This window comes from Myotis lucifugus, unplaced genomic scaffold (assembly GCF_000147115.1).
Source record: "Myotis lucifugus unplaced genomic scaffold, Myoluc2.0 scaffold_9, whole genome shotgun sequence".
Lineage (NCBI taxonomy): Eukaryota > Metazoa > Chordata > Mammalia > Chiroptera > Vespertilionidae > Myotis > Myotis lucifugus.
Window position 1 is genome coordinate 10,785,243 of NW_005871057.1, and position 23,538 is coordinate 10,808,780.

Consider the following 23,538-nt stretch of genomic DNA (forward strand, 5'->3'; position numbering starts at 1 on the left):
CGGAGCAGCGAGCTCCCGGAACCGGGATCAGCGTGACAGGGGGCAGCGCCCAAACCCCCTGATCAGCCCTGCTCTGTGCCTGATAGGGGGGAGCTCCCCAATCCCCTGATCGCCCTGCGGCTCTGTGTGTGACAGGGGGCGGGGCCACAATCTCCCTATCCGCCCTGCTCTGTGACAGGGTGCGGCGCCCCAACCCTCCCCCCCCACGGGCCCTGCTCTATGTGTGACAGGGTAGAGCCATAACCTCTCCATCGGCCCTGCCCTGAGTGTGACAGTGGCGGTGCCCTAACCCCATGATCGGCCCTGCTCTGTGGGTAATAGAGGGTGGCGCCCCAACCCCCCTCCACGGGCCTTGCTCTGTGTGTAACAGGGTAGAGCCATAACCTCCCCATTGGCCCTGCCCTGAGTGTGACAGGGTGCAGCGCCCCAACCCCTTGATCCGCCCTGCTCTGTGTGTGACAGGGGGCGGTGCCCCAACTCTCCTATCGGCCCTACTCTTTGAGTGACAGGGGGCAGCGCCCCAACCCCCTGATCGGCCCTGCTCTGTGAGTGACAGGGGGCAGCGCCCCAACCCCCTGATTGGCCCTGCTCTGTGAGTGACAGGGGGGAGCTCCTCAACCTCCTGATCGGCTCTGCTCTGTGCGTGACAGGGGGTGGCGCCGCAACCTCCCCATCGACCCTGCCTTGAGTGTGACAGGGGGCGGTGCCCCAACCCCCCAATCGGCCCTACCCTGAGCATGACTGAGGGTGGCATCGCAACCTCCCGATCCGCCCTGCTCTGTGCATGATGGGGCGGCGCCCCAACTCCCCAATCGGCCCTGCTCTGAGCCCGACCAGGGGCTGCACCTAGGGATTGGGCGTGCCCTCTGCCACCCGGGAGCAGGCCTAAGCCAGCAGGTCGTTATCTCCCGAGGGGTCCCAGACTGCGAGAGGGCACAGGCCGGGCTGGGGGACCGCCCCCGCCCCGTGCACAAATTTTTGTGCACCGGGCCTCTAGTATATATATATTTCTCCACTTGAATTATCCTAACTCTTTTCAAAGATGAAGAAACTGAGACTTAGAAGATTAAGTAACTTACTCAACATTAAAACTCATTAGCAGTACCTTTAGCAACCATTTCCTAAGCATTAATGCTGAGTTTGGTGCCAGGTACCTTAAATATATGTACATGCAACACTGTAGGTCATGTCTGTCTGACTCCAAAGGCCTTGCTACTTCCCTCACTCTATGCTGTTTTAGGATTGAAGTCCAATTACCTGTTTTACCACTTTGAAAAGGTTTTCAGATTCCCAATCAGCGGTCTCTCTCTATGCTACCACAGTGCTTCTCATGTTTTTTTATATAAAGACTAGAGGCTCGGTGAATGAAATTCATGCACAGGTAGGGTCCCTAGGCCTGGCCAGTGATCATGGCTGATCGGGGCCTTCCTTCTCTAGCTGCTGGCTGCTGGCTGGGGCCTACATTAAAAGTAATGTATAATACTAATTATAAAGTGATGTTCTAAGTAGTTAAGGTTGTTGCTCCCTAAGATAACATATAAATTCCAATATCCAGAAAAAGATTCATTAATGTAACTTCCAAATATAAAAATAAGAATTTGATAATCTTAACTCAAGTATATTCAGAAGTGGATTATCTAGGAAAGGAAAACAGAAGTGCTTATAATAAAAAATATATTCTCACTTATTTTGAACTCATTTTTGTAATTATACTGTAATGTATGTAATGTTATGGGTCATCACACTTCAAATGAAATAATGAAAAGCATCCTTCGTGAGGCAATTCATAATGACCACGATATAGATGGCAAAACTGAGAAACAGAGGGCAAGCAGTCCACAATCTAATTTGCTGATGGATTAACTAACACTTTACAGAGTAAATGAAAAAAATAAATAAAAGAGAATTTATTTTTCTTCTTCTTGCAGTTAAAAAAAAAAGGAGTGATTTTAACCATCATACTAAAAAGCAGTGTCAGACTTTATTCACTTCAATTGCTTTTCTAACCAGCAATAAACAAAAGTGCCCATGTTAGCCCTGGCCAGATGGCTCTTTTGGTCGGAGCATTATCCCATATATCAAAAGACTGTGGGTTCGTTTTCCCATCAGGGCACATATCTATGTTGAGTGTTTGATCCCAGGTTGGGGTGCATACAGGAGGCAACCAATTGATGTCTCTCTCTGTGTGTCTCTGTCTCTCTGTCTCTCTCTGTCTCTCTGTCTCTCTCTCTCTCTCTTCCTTCCTCTCTTTTAAAAAACATATCCTTAGGTGAGGATAAAAAAAATAATAAAATAAATACATAAATAAAAGTGCTCACTTCATTTATACATTACTAGGTTAGAGCAGCTGTATATTATTCCAACTGTCAGTCATATATTTTATATAAATAATATACAGTGAACAAGGTGTGTCAGTATGCTTCTCATGCAGATAAGTGGAATAAATTAATTTTATCCATAACATTCCATCTAACATCAAAATCCATTAAAATATATCTCTGTTAATATGTTAAGAACTCAAAAAATATGTGAAGACTAAATTGAAAAACATGTATCAATTGTTATTCAGATATAAAAATTTCAGTACCTGTAAAATATGTATTAAATATTCATTCAGAGAATTAATAATATTGGCACTAGATGGTGCTATTCCATCAGGTAAGTCTACTCCTTTAAAAACAACATTTGATCCTTCTGATTTCCGTAAAAGACTGGTTTCTTTTTCAAGATGATCAATCTGGAAACAAAGAGTTCAGGAATGAGAATCACATCTCTTATACCCAAAGGAAGATGAATTTAAAAGCAGTAACTTTTTTTAAAGTAGACATATGAATGCCCTGCCGGAAATTAAACCATAATTTATTTTCCACTTAGTATACTAGTACACTTGGAATTTTTGTATTTTGTTATATTATAAGACACTTATTTGTCCACTTAATTTTATAAGAAAAACCCAAACAGGTGTTTTCTTAATGATGAAAGAATTAATTCAAGGGGCATTTTCTAATAAAGTAGTCATTTTTAAAAAAATTAAAAGTTTCATATTAGACCTATGTTCAGTGCTTAACATTATCTTTTATTTGATAAAATTCTCACCTTTAAATTTGCTTTTGCCAACTGCTGAGAATAATTTATAGCCTCCTTCCGAGCTTCCCTGAGCTCCTGTCTTAATTCTTCATTCCTCCCAGTAAATTGGTCAACTTGGGTTTTCAAATGGAGATTGGCATCAAAGATTCCTTCTGCATTCTTTGATTCCATTGCCTAATAGATTTAGGTTATATTTCAGAAATGTGAAAAAAACATTAAAATCATAGTTTAAAAATCTACTTTTAAATAAAATCCACATTTAAGCATTTTACTATTCCCACTGCCATGTATAATAACAAAATAAACCAAATCTATTTCTTATTAATGAATTTAAGTTTATAAAACTATTTTAACTAACAACAGTATTACCAAGTTTAGTAACTACTTTATTATAAAAATTAGCAAACATCTAGCTAACCTTAGTAGACTGGTAGCCTAGTAAATCAACTGAATAGGAACAGGATGACAAGGGTTCATATCTTAACCAATCTCTTACTAGCTTGGCAAGTGACTTAAATTCTTTATACTTTAGTTTCCTTATCTCTAAAGAAGAGTAAATAATATTAGCTCTGTCAACTTCACAATATTGGCAGTCAAAATGAGATATACATGAAAATACTTTGAAACTATGGAGCACCTGAATTTAAAGCATGAGCAAAGAAATGAAAGTTACTACATCCAATTAAGTGAATTTTCCATTGCTTTCTCTCCACAGTTGAAGTACACATGGTAACAAAGGCAAAGTATGATAATATAGTATTATCCAAGAGTGCTAGGTAAGCAAAAGTAATATGTCAAAATATTAGAATATCAAAGCACCTTCATTGTCCTAATTCTCCAACTATCATAAATCTACACACACACACACACACACACACACACACACACAAACATTATGACTTTAAAAGAACTATATGGAAGAAACCTGTTAAATGCAAAGTAAAGCTTCAGAAGTGAAGGCTGAAGACAAAGTGGTAGGATGAGTAAAACCAAATGTAATCTTATACAGTACTCAGGAAGGTGAACTGGTGTTGAACTCTGGGCAGCAGATTTATAAAAGGAAGCCTTTACACTAAGAGCTCAGAGAAGGACATATAAAGTAACAAGATATACTAATTCAAAGGGATACCAGGAAGACAGAAATAGGCAGAAGGGGATTTCTGACAGACAACAAAGTAAGTCTAGTTAGTTCTGTTGCTAAGAAATAGCACCATGCCGTCTACATGGTCTTTTGGTAAAATAATACTAAATTAGATAGTGACTCAGGGCACTGAAAAAAAAACAACAAAAACCTGTAACAATAGAAAGTGAACTGAAGTGCATAAACCAGAATTATCTGATCTCAAGATTCTGAAGATTTCTTACAAGGAGGTATTACTAGGTTATTTGTGAGTTTTAGACAGGGATATATTTCAGAAAAAAAGAATGACAACCCAGAATAAATGCAGATAAAAACCTAGGGAAGCAGTGGCTGTAGGAAGGCCAGGGACTATGAATTGAAATAGAAGGAAGAATTTGCTAGTCTATTCATTTACTAAATAGTTTCCCTTGGAGAATAAAGTTTGATCTGAGATATAATATTAGTAGTGGGCAGCATAATAGACAAAAGATAGAATCATTTTAGACATTCAAAATAGCAGAGGCAAAAGAAAAGTCAGAATGAGTAACATATACAAGGAATCAAATTGTTCTCATAACTTATGTCAAATGGTTTTCTTGCCTCAGGAAGTTTTCATCATCTATCTCTCTCTCCTAATAATATAATGTCATTAAAAAAAGTATTCAACTATTGACTGGTCATCATTAAAAAAACAATTCAATAAATAATGAGATGTTTTTAATATTTAAATCAACCACAAATTTGGGAAACAACATAAATGTGGTCAGATTACATAAACAACATAGTAAAAATCTAAATATAAAATGCATATTTTATTAAAGTTTATCTAATATTATTAATACTGTGAAACTTTTTAAGTTCTTATATGGTAAATATAAATAGAATATTACTTGATGGCTAAAATATTTCCTGTAGCAATGCTTAATTCTTTATATATTTAAAATATTCTTACTACAATCTATTACACTTCTAGTTTTGTGGCATAAGATCCTAATAGACCTACCCTCCCACATTTAACAAGTAAATACAAAAACGATTACTTAAAGGTTCTAGAAAATAAACAAAAGCAAACAGATTTTGGAGAGGACTTGTTACTTTAAAAACGGCAACAGCCAGGAGTGATTTGCCATTTTTAAAGCTTCCTCTGAGGGCAGCCTGCAGTTGCAATGACCTGTCAACTTTCTGGCCTAGAAAACCAGAGGTCAGAGCCAGCCTAAAGCCACATGAAAGAAAAAAGCTAGCAAAAGGAATTTCAAATTCTGTGTAAAAACTATGCCAGGTCTAAGGTTGACTGTTGAGGCAAAAGAATGGAGTTGACAGAGGCAAGTATCAGTGAACCTAAAGAAAAAGCAGTAGCAATTACACAACTGGGAGAAGAAAAAAATAACAAATTAGGAAAAAAATGAACCAGCTTCAGGGACCTCTGGACATCAAAAGGTCTAAAATGTTTCACTGGGGCTCTGGCTGGTGTGGCTCAGTTGGTGGGAATGTCGTCCCAGACACCAAAAAGTGACAGGTTCTATTTCTAGTCAGGGCATATACCCAAGCTGAGGTGAGGGTTCGATCCCTGGTCCAGGCACATTCAGGAGGTAGCCAATCGATGTTTCTTTGTTTCTTTCTCCATTCCTCTCTAAAATAATTTTTTTAATTAAAGAACATACTCTCTCTTATAAAAAATATAAAGTGTTTCACTGGAATTCCAGAGAGAATCATACAGAAAAAAGTAATTAAAGAAATGAGTGGTAGAAAACTTCCTAATTGTGGTGAGTAACATAAGAAAACAGATTCAAGAAGCTCAGCGAACACCAAACAAGATACATATACACATATATACAAATGTGTGTGCATACACACAGGCACATTAAAGTCAAACTGGTAAAAAACAAATATAAAGAGAAAGTTTTGAAAGCAGCCTGAGGAAAAAAATACACATTACATACAGGCAACAATGACTCAGCTGACAGCAAATGTCTTATCAGAAACTGTCTAGACTAGTGGACAGTGAACAGTATCATTAAAGTTGATGAAACAACAAAATGAAACCATTAATATAAAAACATAACTTACATTAACTAGTCTTTCAAGACTAGGAATTATTAGAGATGTTTCTCCTCCATTAACATCAGGATCTTTCTGCATTTCCTTAATAGCTTGCAATATTTCTTTCATACCTCCTTCAAGTTGTTTATTTTCTTCAACTAATTCTTTTACTATAATGACATATGTTTCTCATTGAATGAATAAATTTTACACCATTTGCACTATTCTATATCGATGACAAAGAGTTCACGTATAGGAAAAATAACTCATTTGTAAAATGCAAATAAATATACAAAAAAAGTTCAACTATAAATCCAATGTGTGAATAGTTGAGCTGAATGATATACATATTGAAATTATATGCATATCCATATCTCATAGCTCAAAGAAATAAATCATAAGCATATTTGCCTTCACTTTATTACATTTTTTAAAAATTTGTTTACTTTCATTAGAGAATAAAACAGAAAAATTATTTATAATCACAAAAATATTCAGACTAAGAACATTCTCCGACTATGAATATAGCAGAGCAAACCAAATGGATGAAAGAGAGAAACTAACGTCTATACCTTATAGAGGTAATTAAGACTAAAACAGATTAGAAAACAGAATGTATTAAAGTCCTTTCAGATCCATGATTTTCAGTATAAGATAAATAGGTAAAGAAAAATAAGAGATAATAGTAACTTACATTTACTCTGAAATTTGGCTATTATTGTTTTACTTCTTTCTAAATCTCTTTCTTTTTCAATTAGTTCTCTTGAAAGAAATTCACTCTGAACAAAACATAAATAAAATTATTTTTTTTACAAAATATCACAATAGTTTAGTTCTGAACTTTTAACAAAGTTTGATTGAGGTTTAACACACCAAATACAAGTTATAGAGACATAATAGCAGTCATAAAAGTAAAATCTAAATGATAAAACAGATGGTGATCCTCTTCCCATCTTCTCCCTTCCCTGCAAACCCCCCCCCATACCCATGGCAAAAAGCAAACAGATATAATGAAGGTTTTTGTCTTTAGTACCACAATCATCTGTTTTAATATTCACACTACCTGTTCTGCCTGGCTTCTATGACGTTCAAGCTCTATTTCTGCATTTCTACTCTGTGCTTCCTTGATCAATAAATCCTGTGCTATGACTTCATTCTAAAGAAATATTTAATAAATTAGGCAAGTTGATGAGTTCATATCAAATGTACTGCATTTTTAGATTTTAAAAAAATAGAATGTGCATAAATTAATGCTAATGTTCAAACATTAAAAAAATCTTATTGCAATTACTACTTATAGAACTTTGTTAGAAAAAAATTTTTTAAAAAAAGAGTTAATAAAAAAGCAATCCCAGGAATGCAATTTGGAGGAAAGCTCACCTCAGATCTAAGAAATATTAGTTCTCTCCATAGCTGTTCTGTAACATTTTCAACTGGATCTACCTGAGATAATTCTGATTGTGCAGTAACACGCACAGGATCTGGAAGATTAACCTCAAGTTTACTTTTCAAAATCTCTGCCTGTAAGGGTACTTCACTTTTTCTTTTATCTTCTTTCAAACTATCAGCACATTTTATTTGGGCATGAACCCGCTCATCTTCTGGTGCTGCTACTCGTGAATTATCCATGTCAGCTTTATTATCATGAATTTGTTGACAAAATATTGCAGATTTTTGCCTAAGTGATAACTTCCACATTAAGTCAGAAGCTGTTGATAAGGCTTGTAAAGACAAATTGCTTTCTTGTGTGAAACTTGTCTTCTCAGGTGCTTGATGGCTTTCTGACACTTTCTTCAGAGAGTCATCAGAAGAAGAGTATAGGAAGTTGTTTATTTCTTCATGACTCTCCCTACTAAAGGCACTGACTAACGATTGTAGACATGGTGCTTTAAAAATCTCCCTTATTGTAATAGTTTCTGGAGGTGTATTATCATTTACTTGTGTAGATGAAGAATGTCTAGTTAAAGAGACAAAAGGATCCACTTCACTCGCTACACTATGATGAACTTCAGATAACATTCTTGGTAATGATCCTACAGTCATGTTCTCTTCTGACTCTTTCTGGTAAGATTCTGGAATACTGATTGATGCTCTCCTATGCAGCAGCTCTACTTTATCTGAACTCCTAATCTGTATTCAGAATAAATAATGTCTCATTAATCAACCTTTGAATCAACAGATTATTTAAGAAAACATTTTTTAATTTAACAACTATAAAAAAATAGCAATGTCTAAAATGAGATAATAGAGCAAATATGAAAGAACTGACAATTTTCTTTATTTTCTCTGTCATAGCAAATACTGTTTACCTTTGAATGTGCTGCATTCATATTTTCAAGGCTCATGAAATCAAATTTTCTTTCTCCCATTCTATTTTCTTGAGAAAAGTTTTCTGTTAGGTTCAGGTCCTCAACTATTAAGCCTACATATAAAAAATATAACAAATTAGACATAAAAATAACTCTCCTATTATTTTAATACTTTCACTCTTTAAAACTAGAATCAAGTTTTAACTCAAAAATGATAGAATAATTATTTCTAAAATCCCTGATAAACATGTAGCCTATACAACCTTCTCATTTAACTCACTTTTAACAAGATATTAGTATGAGAAACTATATATACTGTATCCTCTCTATCATTCCTACCGTTCTATATATAGTTAAAAGACACATATAACTCTTTGTAATACTTTAAGCAATAAAACAAAATTTTTTAAAAAAAGAAAGTAGACAAAAATCTTGAATAATGAGAAAACTAGTTAATATACTAATAAATTATGAAGTTTTGCCCTTCTAGAAACTTTTTGATGTACTATAGGAACTAATGTGCTAAAAAAAAAAATACAAAAAAAAATGTATTACTCATAGGTATTTATGAACTTAGTTAAAAACAAATTTCTCTTCTGTGGTCTTCAACAGCTATAAGACACTTAACCAACTGTTCTCTTTATATCATGTAAGATAAACAAACAAAAAATGCTAATTTTTATTCAACAAAACATTATACAGTAAATAATGTCTAAAAAGTTTTCAATACATAACTCTCTTAAGAAAAGAAAAAATATTATCAGTAACATATTAACATGAAAATTACTGTTTTATCATTACTAATCACAACTTACTGGCATTGTCTACAAATTAATACAAACTTCACTGTAAATTTTTCAGAAGTTCACGATGCTGAAAGTTTGTTTTTTATTCACTTGTTTTGTTTATTTGTTTACCAGTTCCATACATAGGATTGAACCCAATGACACTCATTTATATAATCTTCATCAGGCCATTATTTTCATTTACTAAACTTGTAGCAGAACCACAGTAATATAGAGATGACATTTTTAACATACAGAAAATTTCAGATCCAGACGATTCATTTTCCAATGATTTTTTTAAAGGTTTGGAATAACTGAGTATACCTGAAGTTGCAGTTCTTTTTCCTTTTTCTTGAGCCATTTGGCGGATTTTTTTTTTCAGGTCAAGTCGTTCTTCCTCTAAACTTTCAATCTATAAAGTAAAAATGATTAGTATTTTTCTTTAGTTCAACCAGAAAAATAACCAATTGACTACTGCACTTGCCTCTTTCAAAAGAATCTGGTTTTCGGCTCTGTACTGATGCTGTTTTAAACTTTTGCTATTTCTAAATTCAGTTAAATCAATCATTGTCTTCGGTTCAAGGCCTAAAATAGAAAGTAATGTGATTAAAACCTTATCAACATTCAAATGAACTACAAAAGGTTCATATAGCAGCTAGTTATCAAGCAACTTGTTATAATTTATTAAGTCAGCATCACTACAGAAGAGGGTATATTTTGTGCAAGAACTTTCCTGATGTTTGAACTATAACCCTCCAAGTTTAAATTTTGTCACAATTATTAATGAAAATCCTGACAAAAAATATTTAGGATCTATCTTGTCTATGTCTGCCTGTCATTGAGGTACTATAAATGTAGTAATGAAGAACATAATTAAGTCATAGGGATGAAACTGTATAATTATATATATTTTGGCTTGTTGTCAGGGATATATTAAAATCAACCCAAATAAAGAGTTAGTGCAGTGCCTGGCACATAGTAGTCATTACTTAATATCAATATCAATATCTGCTTGTGGAGTAGCCACTCTCGGTCTCAGTGCTTCACTAATACACTCTCTTTCGTATATTATCATGACTAATCTGGTGCTTCCAGTGTGCATGTCTCATAACTTTCTATTACTTAAGCAGCTATGTTCTGAAAACCAGACATTAAGACTGTCTCAAATAATTATAACCAAGTTTTGCAGCCTTTACAATACAGAAAATCTGCTGTTTTTGACAGCTATCTGGATGGCTCAGTCAACTTTAGGAACTTCCAGATCGAAGCTCGCTATCAAGTGATAAGTCATCTATCAGAAGTGTAACTTGAGGTCCTAGCACGACTCTGGGTCCTAGTCAGACACATTTTTACAGATAAATCATCTGTATAAAGTATTTACTTTTCCTTCCTCTAGATAACAGTTTTTACAGATGATCATGTTAATTCTAAGAAAGCATTAACTGGTATTTACCAAGTAAAATAAAATCATTATTTAGATCTTTATTTTCATTTTAAAGTAGCAATTTAGATTGGAATGGCAAAACATTAAAACTGGTAATATTCACTAATAAGGTATTTATTGAAATCAATATATAACTTCTCAAGCTATATTACTTCTTAGAATCAATAGTAACCTTAAAATACTCAACCGAAGAAAAACTTAAGCAGTCTAAATTATAAAAGTCAAGTACTTAAAAGTCCTAAAAAGGTTTATATAGAATTTCTAAATGTCCTCAAGAATTCTTATGAAACAAAGGCATCTTACAAACTGACATGGGTCACATAGACATTACTCTGATTGAAAAAAATTAAAGGGTTCACTTCTAATATGTGGTATTAACTTAGCAGACTTTCATTTTTAGACCAGCAGTTACTACTGAGGAGATCCTGGCCTGCACAGAGCAGTGCTCCAGGCCCGCCCCCCGCCATCCCAGCCCTACTAAATCCCCAATCCCACGTCAATCAGAGTAGCTCCACTTTTATTTGTTTTAAACATTTTTATAAAAGAATGTATTTTTTTAAAAAAAGACAACTATTTAAAAATAATAAACAATCAAAAAGGAAAACTGAAAATGACTTGACAATTAGGATTGAGCAAAATACGTATCTTAAAAGATGACTCACCCACACGCTCTCTAAGTGCCTCATTTTCATCGAGGAAATCATTGATCTTCATCTCAAGTTTATTGATTTCCTTTGTCAATCCTTCAATCTCTCGATCTCTTATTTTAATTTGGTTTTTACAATTCTTTATTTCAATAACAGCATCTTCTAAACCATATACTCCCTAAAAAATACCCATCTAATTTAAATATAACATGATTTAGTCGGAATAAATTATTAAACTCATGAATTTATTTTCTTATTAAGTCTGTGGGAAAGTGCACATATACTTAAGGTCTGCATTTACTGCATACCATCTAAAAGCATGCATCATTAAACTGTGTTTTTTATTGTGCTTTTTAAAAAAAAGTTCTCAAAACAGCACCCTAATGGCAAAGTGACTCAGAATATTACATTAAAAGGATTCACAAAACATAGAAAATAAAAGGATTCACAAAACATAGAAAATAAATAGTAAGGGTCAATCGGCAATACCATTACAATATGTAAATCATTTCTTGCCTGACTTAGTGGTAATCAGATTTCAAAATATTAAAAAAAAAGTACAAAGTCAGGCTGTTGCCATGGTAGGCAATAAAACAGTCCCTGTTATAACTTTTATCAAACTAACCAGGTGTCACATCTACATGGTGGCATACTGACACAGATTACAAAGAACCTAATCTTGCTGCCTCACCAAAGCTGATTATCTGGCAAATGGTTTGAAAATAATTCTCCTACCAAAAAGTAAATGCTACTCAAAAGTTTGAATAGTTTAATATAAATTGATTAGGATAATCTCTTTTTTTTAATATATTTTATTGATTTTCTACAGAGAGGAAGGGAGAAGGATGGAGAGCCAGAAACATCGATAAGAAACATCGATCAGCTGCCTCCTGCACACTCCCCACTGGGGATGTGCCCGCAACCAAGGTACATGCCCTTGACCGGAATCGAACCCGGGACCCCTGAGTCCACAGGCCAACACTCTATCCACTGAGCCAAACCAGTCAGGGCAGGATAATCTTTATTATATTTCTGGAATGCTTTTAGATGGTATGCAGTAAATGGCATAGGACAGTCTAACTGTGTCAAGAAAAATTCTAAACTTGATTGACAAGATAAGAATACATACAGATTCATAATCTTTTAAGCGCTTCAGAGTCTCAACTAGTTCTTTATCCTTTTCCTTAGCATCAGCCTCAGCCAGTTCAGCTGTTCTCTCAGCCTCTTTAGTCTTCTCTTCTAAAATTTGAACCTTAGATTGCATTTTCATATAATGAGTCTGTTGAGAAAGTGTTGAAGCACCTACAAGGTAAAAGTGAAAATCATAAATGAGTTGAATTGATTACTCATTCCTTTAAATCACTGATTCCAATATGGGTGCAGAAAAAGTGATATATCACTAAAAAAGCCCTTTTAATATCACAATTTCTTATTTATAAAATAAAGCTCTAATTTGGTTGTATTAATAAAACAAACTAAAAAAATAAAGTTCAATAAAATCTCAGCTGAAGGGTTATGGATTGTAAAAGATTGCAAAACACTGCTATACAAAGAATCATCACTATGCGAAGACTGCTAACATTTTTCTAATATTTAACCTCTCTTTTGTCCACTGTAATAAACTATGGAATTTTAGCTGGATATATGACCACATGACTAATGCGATCCAGATAGAAAAGCCATGTGCACATTTCAAGAAATGGGTTGTTTTTTTTAGGATTTACTGTCATTTATTGAGAGCATCCCCTCCCCGCCTTTGCAGTCTCTAGATCACTCTTTCCTCTTATAGATCTTGTGTGTTAGCCTCAGGAGGACGGCTGGGGGCAGGGTTGCAGAGCACTGCTTGATGAGACCCACAAAGTGGCTGTAACTGCATGAACAGAGCCTGCAGACTGCAGCTCCTCATAGAGTGCCTTCATCTGGGCCACCTTCTCAGCCTCTTTCTGCCCATAATTCGGCTGCAGGATCTAGTGCTGTTCCAAAGAGGCCCGTCGCAGACACTGAACCGCAGCCAGCTGCATTTGTTGTCCTGGATGTCAATGTCAATCTTGTCTGTCACACTAGAGTCTCCAAAGAGGTCAAGGTAGTCATCCTTAATGGGAAAGAGCTCTCCCATCTCCAGCAGGAACTTCTTGGCATTGGCATGTTCCTTCTCTTCTCAATGCCCACCATATACATGGCAGCCACTACAAGAAGGCAGAGTAGAAAGCTAACGTATACTTAACAACAGATTTGTACCTCTTTTCAGTGAATATGCCAATACCCATGTTGCCCTGCAGTGCTGTGATGAAGTCCAGGCTCTGTCCAATCTCAGCCTGACAGGAACTCTGCAGAAAGAGCTTGATTAGGTTCGGGTAATAGGCTGCTCCCAGCAGAACTTCAGCAGTTGGTAGATACATGCTTCCATAAGCATAGCATGACGGTTGACATCCAAACCTATGCCTGGCTTCTGATACCAGCAGATCAAGCCCCTGTCAGGTGAGGGATGAATCCATAATGTTGTCTGACACCAGAAAGAAAGCCTGGAGCAGTTCCACACACCAGCCCACAATTATGCCTACTGGAGTCTATGAGCATCCTGCTTTCTGGGTTCCATCAGGTCCTGGAGTGTTATGAGTACCGTCACATCCTGCTGGTACTTACCCTCAATAACATTGTACTCCAGGACCTCCTCGAGGCAGGCAATGGCATCTCTTGTATCTGGGTGCCCCATGTCACCCTCAGTTAATACCCTGACAATCTGGGATAAGTGCTGGATGAAATTCTGCTTTTTTGGGTCATAAACATCCAATTTCTGGTCTCCATTCATTCTGTTCCTGGATGCTGGTCAAGAAATGCTTTTAAAGGAAAGAAGTGAACCTTTCTTTTCTCTTTCCTCCCTCCTGGCAGCTGGAATATATGCATTGAGGCTGGAACTCATACGGTCTTCTTAGGACAGGAGATGGAAACCAGATGTCAAGATAGGCAGAGTATACAGACTATCTGATATCTGATTTGTGCAGTTATCACACTAACCCTCAACTAGTTGCCTCAATTTTGTTTATATCATGAAAACAGAGATTTCTATCCTGCTTAAACCATTGTTACATTTGATTTTTCTGTCACCTGCAGCTAAACTTAAACCTAACTAATAGCTAAAAAAAATCACTATTATCTTAACAAACTAGACCAAAATATAGTATTCCTATCATTGTAAAATGTATTGACACAAATAATTCTTATACTCATTCATAATAAACATCTACTGATTTATTGGGTATATACTTACGTATTGGTATTGGACTAGTGTGGGAGATCACTTTTGTATAAGAAATGAGCCCTGCCCTAACCGGTTTGGCTCAGTGGATAGAGCGTCGGCCTGCGGACTGAAGGGTCCCAGGTTCGATTCCGGTCAAGGGCATGTACCTTGGTTGCGGGCACATTCCCAGTAGTGTGTGTTGCTACATTGATCAAAACTTTACTGTGTTCCATTTTATATTAATTATTAAAAGGGGTTTAAATAAATAAAATCAATTATATCACCATTTTCATTTCTTTCATTCAGCCAACCTAGTAATAAAGGTTAATGTGATTTTCACTAGAGAAAAATTATAGAAAACATCTGCATGATTTACGAATTTAAACACTAGGAGGATATGTAAAGTACTTAATAATATCCATCCAATCTTTTGAAAATATAATAAAATTCATAGAGAAAAAGCAATAATATATCTATTGACATGACATGATTTTATTTTTAAAAAATATTTTAAAATGTGATGGTATATAAAATAATGATCTACACTAATAAAAGAGAAACATGGTAATTAGTGTACGACCGCTACCCTTCCCATTGGCTAATCAGCATATCCTTATGCAAATTAACTGTCAGCCAAGATGGCGGCCGGCAGCCAGGCAGCTGGAAGCGAACATGAGGCTTGCTTGCTCCAGTGACTGCAGACTCCAACGTTCCCCGCCTGACTTGCCGGCCTCTGAGTTGCAACTCTAAGCAACTATGTACTATGTTGCAAATGTAGAAGCTAAACAAAACCCCAGAAACCAGCTTTCAGCCTGCCGGGATCTCAGAGCTGAAGTTATACATTGTTTCAATTATAGAACGGCAAACAAACCAGATACGAAGCCTCAGAGCTAGAGCCAGAGCTAAAGCTGGCCCAGAATAAAATAAAAAAAAGAGAAAAAAAAGGAGCGGTTGGGAGCTTCAGTCAACAACCGCCAGCCTGAAAGCAGCCCTCAGCCCCTCACCCAGACTGGCCAGGCACCCCAGTGGGGACCCCCACCCTGAAGGGTGTGTGACCAGCTGCAAACAGCCATCATCCCCTCATCCAGGCTGGCCAGGCATCCCAGTGGGGACCCCCACCCTGATCCAGGACACCCTTCAGGGCAAACCAGCCGGCCCCCAGGCCTCTATCCTATATAGTAAAAGGGTAATATGCCTCCCAGCACCGGGATCAGCGGAGCCGCGAGGCCTCTTGGCACCAGATCAGCGTGACAGGGGGCAGCGCCCAAACCCCCTGATCGCCCTGCAGCTCTGTGTGTGACAGGGGGCGGGGCCACAACCTCCCTATCCGCCCTGCTCTGTTCATGACAGGGGAAGGCGCCCCAACCCCCTGATGGGCCCTGCTCTGTGTGTGACAGGGTGCGGCGCCCCAACCCACTCCCCCCCCCCACAGGCCCTGCTCTGTGTGTGACGGGGTAGAGCCATAACCTCCCCATCGGCCCTGCCCTGAGTGTGACAGTGGTGGCGCCGCAACCCCCTGATCGGCCCTGCTCTGTGTGTGACAGGGGGCGGTGCCCTAACTCCCCTATCGGCCCTACTCTGTGCGTGACAGGGGGGAGCTCCCCAACCCCCTGATTGGCCCTGCTCTGTGCGTGACAGGGGGTGGCGCCGCAACCTCCCCATCGACCCTGCCTTGAGTGTGACAGGGGGCGGTGCCCCAACCCCCCAATCGGCCCCACCCTGAGCGTGACTGAGGGTGGCATCGCAACCTCCCGATCTGCCCTGCTCTGTGCATGACGGGGCGGCGCCCCAACTCCCCAATCAGCCCTGCTCTGAGCCCGACCAGGGGCTGCACTTAGGGATTGGGCCTGCCCTCTGCCACACAGGAGCAGGCCTAAGCCAGGAGGTCGTTATCTCCTGAGGGGTCCCAGACTGCGAGAGGGCACAGGCCGGGCTGAGGGACCCCCCTCCCCGAGTGCACAAATTTTTGTGCACCGGGCCTCTAGTATACTTATAAAATATTAAATTACCTTTGTTTCTTTGGAGCTCATTTTTCAAATCTTCAATAATAAACGTATTTTTTTCCATTTCCTTTGTATATTGTTCTACTTGCTCAGTGAGCATCTTAATATGACTGTCTCGTTCTTGTATACCCTACAAAATATTTTTTAATATTACATATTATCTTTTCATCAATATTAGCATACCTTTTTAAAGTAAGAAAAAAGGTAGGTCTTGCCAGCTAGTGGGCTCGGTGGTTGAGTATTGACCCATGAACCAAGAAGTCACTAGATTGATTCCAGGTCCCGGGACATGCCAGAGTTGAGGGCTCGATCCCTAGTAGGGGCATGTGTGCAATAGGCAGCTTAACCATGTTTCTATTTCTCTCCCTCTCCCTTCCTCTTTCTCTAAAAGTCAATAAAACATATTTTTAAAAAGAAATTCTTAAAATAAAAAGGTAGGTCTTGTTTTTTTTATTAAGACTAGAATATATTTTTTATGGGTCAAAACATGCCTTTTACTATCTTATATATCTCAATTGCACTATACAACATTAAGTACAATGCTGTCATTCTAATAACTTAAAGACGATTTAATGGCTAACACTCCAGCAAATAGGAATTCTAGAACTCTAATATTTGTAGCTTCTTAGGGTTCCTTTTATGTTACTTTTTCCCATCATCCACCCAATTCCATCTTTTTTACCATTTAGTATGTTTGTGTTTAGCCCTGTGCATCCTCACTTACTTAACTTAGCTTTTAACCCTGCAGTACTCAAAATCATCGTCCCTTGAAATTGTTATTCACCAAATACTTCCAAAATTTCCGTCTCTTTTGAATTATGACTATAGAGCACTGAAAATGAAAGTGTGAATTCTTTCTCTACGAATATATTTGTACTAAAACTAGAAATCCTTATGTAGTACAGTCTTATAACCATACTTTTAGCCTATTTCACATTGTATAGGATATTTCAGCACTAAAATACAATATAATAAACTTTAATAACAGAGTATTAAGATGTTTTAAACTTCTAAAAGTTTTTAATAGTTTCATATTAAATAATTCCAAAATCAAAACAATGAATATATTATCTATATCAATGCAGAAAAATACACAAAATAATTATATTCCCAACTCAAAACTTAATTCTAATTTTATTGTGGGACTGGATGGTGTAAGAAACTTCAAGAGCCTTCATTATATATCCAATAGTGCAAGCCACTATAATTGGCACTGGTGATATAATAAGACAGTGCAAAGTTTCATAGCCAACTTTAATAAAACAGATTGATAAACCAAATTTTACCTGTTGTAGAGCCATAACGTTACTTTTATCAGCATCAAGCTGGGCATTTTTCAGTTTCTCCCTTAGGTTATGTAACATTTGCTGATATTCAATAATTTCATCATCTTTAGAAGACAAAATTAACTGGAAATAAATGAAAAAGGATCTGTTACATAAGAGAAAAACGAACAAACCATTCCTCAATTATGATAAATACTCTAATATATACCATCGGGAGATTTAAAAACAATATAGGAAATACAATTCTTTGAAGTGAAAAAGTATCAACAACTATTGAGTAATCATTGTTCCTTTTGTGTGTACAACTTGAATTTCAAATAGGAAATGATTCAAAAATATATACTGTGGTTTTTGCTATTCTAGGAATTGATTCTCTAAACAATCTTAAACTTTCAAAACCCATTCCTAAAACAAGAAGTTACAAATACTTCCATGTATTACAAAAAGTTTTGTACAACTCATCTTTTTTTTTACATATATTTTTATTGATTTCAGAGAGGAAGGCAGAGGGAGAGGGAGATAGAAGCATTAATGATGAGAGAGAATCACTAATTGGCTGCCTCCTGCATGCCCCACACTGGGGATTGAGCCTGCAACCCGGGCATGGGCCCTGACAGGGAATCGACAGTGACCTCCTGGTTCATAGGTCGACACTCAACCACTGAGCCACACCGGCCAGGCAGTATAACTAATCTTTATGAAGGAAACATTAAAGTACCACTGAGAAGCATAAAATACCTTGAATGAAAGGTATCTTATAGTGTTGTATGAAAGGAGAGGTTAGCCCTCCCCATGACAAGGATGGAAAAGATGCTCGGGCATGACAACGTGCATAGGATTAAGGCACTGCCACCTACTTCACAGCAGCTAACCTTTGTTTTTTAATATTGTATTGCATATTTGAAAAAAGCTAGGAGAGTGGATCTTGAAAGTTTTCATCACACAAAAAAACTGTAACTATGTATAGTGATGGATGTTAACTGAATTTATTGCAGTGATGATCATTTTCCTATATATGCAAATATGCAATCATTACACTGTGCACTTGAAATAATTTTATGTTATGTCAATTACACCTCAATTTAAAAAAAAGAAAGGAATCTTGTGTTCTTTGCTAGTAGGACCAAATATCAACAGCAATCTATAAATTCATTTATAAATTGAATACATACACAATAAAATAACAAATATTTTTTAAAACTATTTCTAGCCTAGCCAGTTTGGCTCAGTGAATAGAGCATCGGCCCACAGACTGAAGGGTCTGAATATGATTCTGGTCAAGGGCACATACCCTGATTGCAGGCTCGATCCCTGGCCCTGGTTGGGGCGTGTGCAGGAAGCAACTAATCAATATGTCTCTCTCACATCAATGTTTCTCTCTCTGTGTCTCTCCCCCTCCTTTCCACTATCTCTAAAAATCAATGGAAAAATATTCTTGGGTGAGGATTAACCAAAAAAAAAAAATATGTGTGTGTGTGTATGTACATATACACACATATATATAAAATTTGTATTAAAAAACACATTTATAGGCAAGAGTCTAAAAATAGAAAAATGAGAACAGCTTTTTCCAAATATTTACACATAACAATAATTAAAACAAGTATACATGGTTAAAAATAGATCAATCGATATAAAAAAAGAAAGTACTAAAATAAATTCAAATTGAACAAGAGTTTGTTGTAATAAAAATGGAACCGTATTTTAGTAGGAGAATGATAAAATATTCAATAAATTATGTTTGGACAACACTAGCTCTAAGTGCATACATATCTCATTTTTTATACCAAAATGAATTACATATACTTCAAAGATCTAAATGTAAAAAATGGAAGTAAAAGATGCTAGAATATGAGGAAATAATTTTATATTCAGAATCCTTTCTAATTATGATATAATGGCCAAAAGCCATAACATATACAACTATATAATGCATAAAAAATATTTCATAACAAAAAAATACCATAAGCCCACCCAGGGACGCCAAAAAAAAAAAAAATACCATAAGCCAAAACACAAATGACAAACTGAAAGAATATAGTTGCAATGTGTATCACAATTATACTTGTATCAATTTATTCTATAGATATAGATTTTCAAAATCATGAATATACAATGATATTACATTAAAATAGTTTCCAACAGGAAAAATTGGAAACCTCCTAAATATTACACAAAGAAAAATTACACAGCCATTAAAAAGAACAATGCAATATTATATGCACTGATATAATGTTTCTTAAAAAGCAGCCTGGCCTGTGTTGCTCAGTGGTTGAGTATAGACCCATGGACTAGGAGGTCACAGTTCAATTCCCAGTCAGGGCACATGCCTGGGTTGTGGGCTTGATCCTTGCTGGGGGGCGTGCAGCCAATCAATGATTCTCTCTCATCTCTCATCATTAATGTTTTTCTTTCTCTCTCCCTCTCCCTTCCTCTTTCTGAAATCAATTAAAAAAACATTAAAAAATCTATTTATAAAATTTAAAAAAATACTAAGCAAAAAGATAGATACTAAGAGGGTAGGCTAGAAAGAGTCAATGGGGAAAAAGCTGATGTATGTAATACTTTTAACAATAAAGATTTAAAAAAAGAAATATTTGAACAAAAAAAAGATACTAAGGAAAAACAAAGTACGAAAGAATACATATGCTACCATCTCTCCTCCCAAAATTAAATATGGTAAAAACAACTTTTTCCCCTAGGGATTGGTAAATTATGCCTCACAAATCAAATCTGGCCTGCTACCTATTTTTGTAAAGATGTATTAGTACTTTGCTCATTCATTTATGTATTGTCTACAATTGTTTTCATGCTATAATAGCAGAGTTGAGTAATGATACCAAAGACCAAATGGTCTAAAATATTTATTCCCTGGTCTTTTACAGAAGGTTTATTGTCCTCTAATTGATTCTATAGGACTCATTTGCCTTTGTTTAAAATATAGATTATCTGAGCTTCCCAAGTGATAACCAATTCCAAATAACCAGTAAGATTTATGTGAACCCTGTTAGAAACATTGACTAAAGTGATGGCTTTTATAATTAAAACTAGAGGCCCAGTACACAGATTTGTGCACTGGTGGGCCCCTAGGCCTGGCCTGAGCTCTCTCGCAATCCGGGACCCCTCGGGGGATGTTGGAGGCCCAGTGTACAGATTTGGCCCTATCCCTGCAGGCAGGCCGAGGGACCCCACTGGTGCACAAATCCATGAACCAGGCCTCTAGTATGCATATAAGATCTTTGATTAATCTCTTCCCACCCTTCCCCCTTCCCCCTCCCCTCTGAGATTCATCAGTCTGTTCCATGTTTCCATGCCTATGCATTGAGTGTCTGCCACCTGGTGGTCAGTGTGCGTCACAGCTACTGGTTGAATGGTCAGTCGCTTAGGCTTTTATATATATAGACTAGAAGCCCAGTGTACAAATTCATGCACGGGTGGGCCTGCAACTGAGGCCTATGGGGGGGGGGGCGGCTGGCTGGGGGAAGGGACCCCAGGAGGTTGGCCAGCCGGAAGGACTGCAGGAGGTTGGCTGGTTTGGGGGGGGGGGTGAAGCGGGACTGTGGGAGGTTGGCCAAATGGCCCCCCCTGATAGGGGCCTTCAGGGGGCTGGCCAGGGGGAGGGGCTGCAGGAGATTGGCTGTGGGAGTGCACTGATCACCAGGGGGTAGCTCCTGTGTTGAGTGTCTTCCCCCTGGTGGTCAGTGCAAGTCATAGCAATTGGTTGGCCGGTCATTCCGGTCATTCGGTCGTAAGGGTTGCTTAGGCTTTTATAAATATAAATATATTTTATTCAGAATCATTTCAGACTTTTTGAAAATATGTAACTGTTAGGATCCTACTTCTGATATGGTAAGGCTGGGGATATGTTGTGGTTGGAGAGCAGTGAGGAGGAAGAGATTTTTGAAAAGACATCACAGATGATTCTGAAAGATCCCTTTCCTTACTCCCATTCCCACTGAATGCCAAAAGCTTAATTACTCTGACGTGGAAGGAGAGGCAGAAAAACTGACTACAGTAAAATGTAACCTGGAACTACATATCTAACATATTTAAGGTAACTATGATTTATGTTAAAGTAATTAAGTCTATTTAGAATTGTCTATTTTAGATGACAAATACATTATATTTTGGACTTAGATTTCTATCAAAAATTTTCTTTACAAGTTGAACTCACTGAATGTGGAAGAGCTCATTCAACAACAAATAAGCTAGAGGACTACGCAGGACAAAGGAGTTTTTCTAGCTAGGACATTTAATACACATTTTTAAATGCCTAATAAATATGTCATTAACTGTTATAAGGCCTTTAAAGAAAACAGGACTAAAAATTGAAATCTAAACTGCAAATGAAAAAGCCATTATGTCAATTGAAAAAGGCACCTTCCATTCTTCTACTTTTGCATTAACAGCTACCATGATTGGATCATCTTCTTCATTTTTTGCTTTTAGAAGATCTGTAAGCTCCTGCACCTAGAAGGCAACAATCATCTCTAGAATTATTGCAAATTAGTGTAATATAAATACATTTCTTATACATGAATACTTATAAATATATTACACACACAATATGCATTTACATACACATATACACACGTACATTATTAATGTATATTCACTAGTGGCTCAGTGCATGAAATTCGTGCACAGGGTGGGGGGTCCCTCAGCACGGCCTGCACACTCTCCAATCTGGGACCCCTCAGCAGTCGGACATCCCTCTCACAATGTGGGATCACTGGCTCCTAACCGCTCACCTGCCTGACTGCCTGATCGCCCCTAACCACTCTGCCTGCCGGCCTGATCGCCTCCAACTGTCCCTCCTTCCGGCCTGATCACCCCTAACTAACCCCCCCGCCCGCCTGATCGCCCCCAGATGCCCCCCCTGCCGGCCTGATCGCCCCAACTACCCCCCCTGCCGGCCTGCTCGCACCCAACTGCCCCCCACTGCCGGCCTGCTTGCCCCCAACTGTTCAGCCTCATGCCCTCAACTGCCCTCCCCTACTTGCCTGATTGCCCCCAAATACCCCCCTGTGCCAGCCTGATCGCCCCTAACCGCCTCAGCCTCGGCCCCGCCACCATGGCTTTGTCCAGAAGGACATCCAGAAGGTCTCCTGGAAGGTCTCCCTGTCTAATTAGCATATTACCCTTTTATTAGTATAGATTATTGGAGCAGTTATCTAGTTAGAGTTGACATTTAATGGTTACTGCATCTTTAGAGTTGTATAATTATTTTTCATTACTAGAAAATTATATTTTTAAGTATTATTATATTTTCTTAAATAAAGTTTAAACCCATGTGTGAACAACATATTGGTTTCTTTGATTTTTATTGTATATTTATGATGTAAAATTAAACTTTATGTTTCACAGTACTCCTAAGAGTCTTTGTAGAAAATTCCCATAATTATTAGCTTTGTAGGACTACTATCTACACCAGTGGTTCTCAACCTTCTGGTCCTTTAAATACAGTTCCTCATGTTGTGACCCAACCATAAAATTATTTTCGTTGCTACTTCATAACTATAATGTTGCTACTGTTATGAATCGTAATGTAAATATCTAATATGCAGGATGGTCTTAGG

The 23,538-nt window shown here is 37.4% G+C and overlaps 1 protein-coding gene, 1 non-coding gene and 1 pseudogene across 2 annotated transcripts in view; 1 reads left to right on the forward strand and 2 right to left on the reverse strand.

The window, feature by feature from the left end:
* Positions 1 to 23,538, reverse strand: part of CEP290 (centrosomal protein 290) — a 118,495-nt gene that overhangs the window by 75,825 nt on the left and 19,132 nt on the right. Inside the window, exons 11-22 of the mRNA XM_023749772.1 lie at positions 22,340 to 22,429; positions 17,960 to 18,082; positions 16,680 to 16,803; positions 12,562 to 12,734; positions 11,448 to 11,610; positions 9,826 to 9,926; positions 9,666 to 9,753; positions 8,557 to 8,669; positions 6,942 to 7,026; positions 6,275 to 6,417; positions 3,097 to 3,261; positions 2,588 to 2,737 (exon numbers count right to left, since the gene is read on the reverse strand). Coding sequence (XP_023605540.1) covers positions 2,588 to 2,737; positions 3,097 to 3,261; positions 6,275 to 6,417; positions 6,942 to 7,026; positions 8,557 to 8,669; positions 9,666 to 9,753; positions 9,826 to 9,926; positions 11,448 to 11,610; positions 12,562 to 12,734; positions 16,680 to 16,803; positions 17,960 to 18,082; positions 22,340 to 22,429 — 1,518 coding nt within the window. The remainder of the gene's footprint in view (positions 1 to 2,587; positions 2,738 to 3,096; positions 3,262 to 6,274; positions 6,418 to 6,941; positions 7,027 to 8,556; positions 8,670 to 9,665; positions 9,754 to 9,825; positions 9,927 to 11,447; positions 11,611 to 12,561; positions 12,735 to 16,679; positions 16,804 to 17,959; positions 18,083 to 22,339; positions 22,430 to 23,538) is intronic.
* LOC102441682 lies at positions 13,203 to 14,382 on the reverse strand (annotated as a pseudogene).
* On the forward strand, positions 18,720 to 18,842 carry LOC111824963. The gene has a single exon (XR_002828045.1). It is a non-coding gene; the product is annotated as a U6atac minor spliceosomal RNA (small nuclear RNA).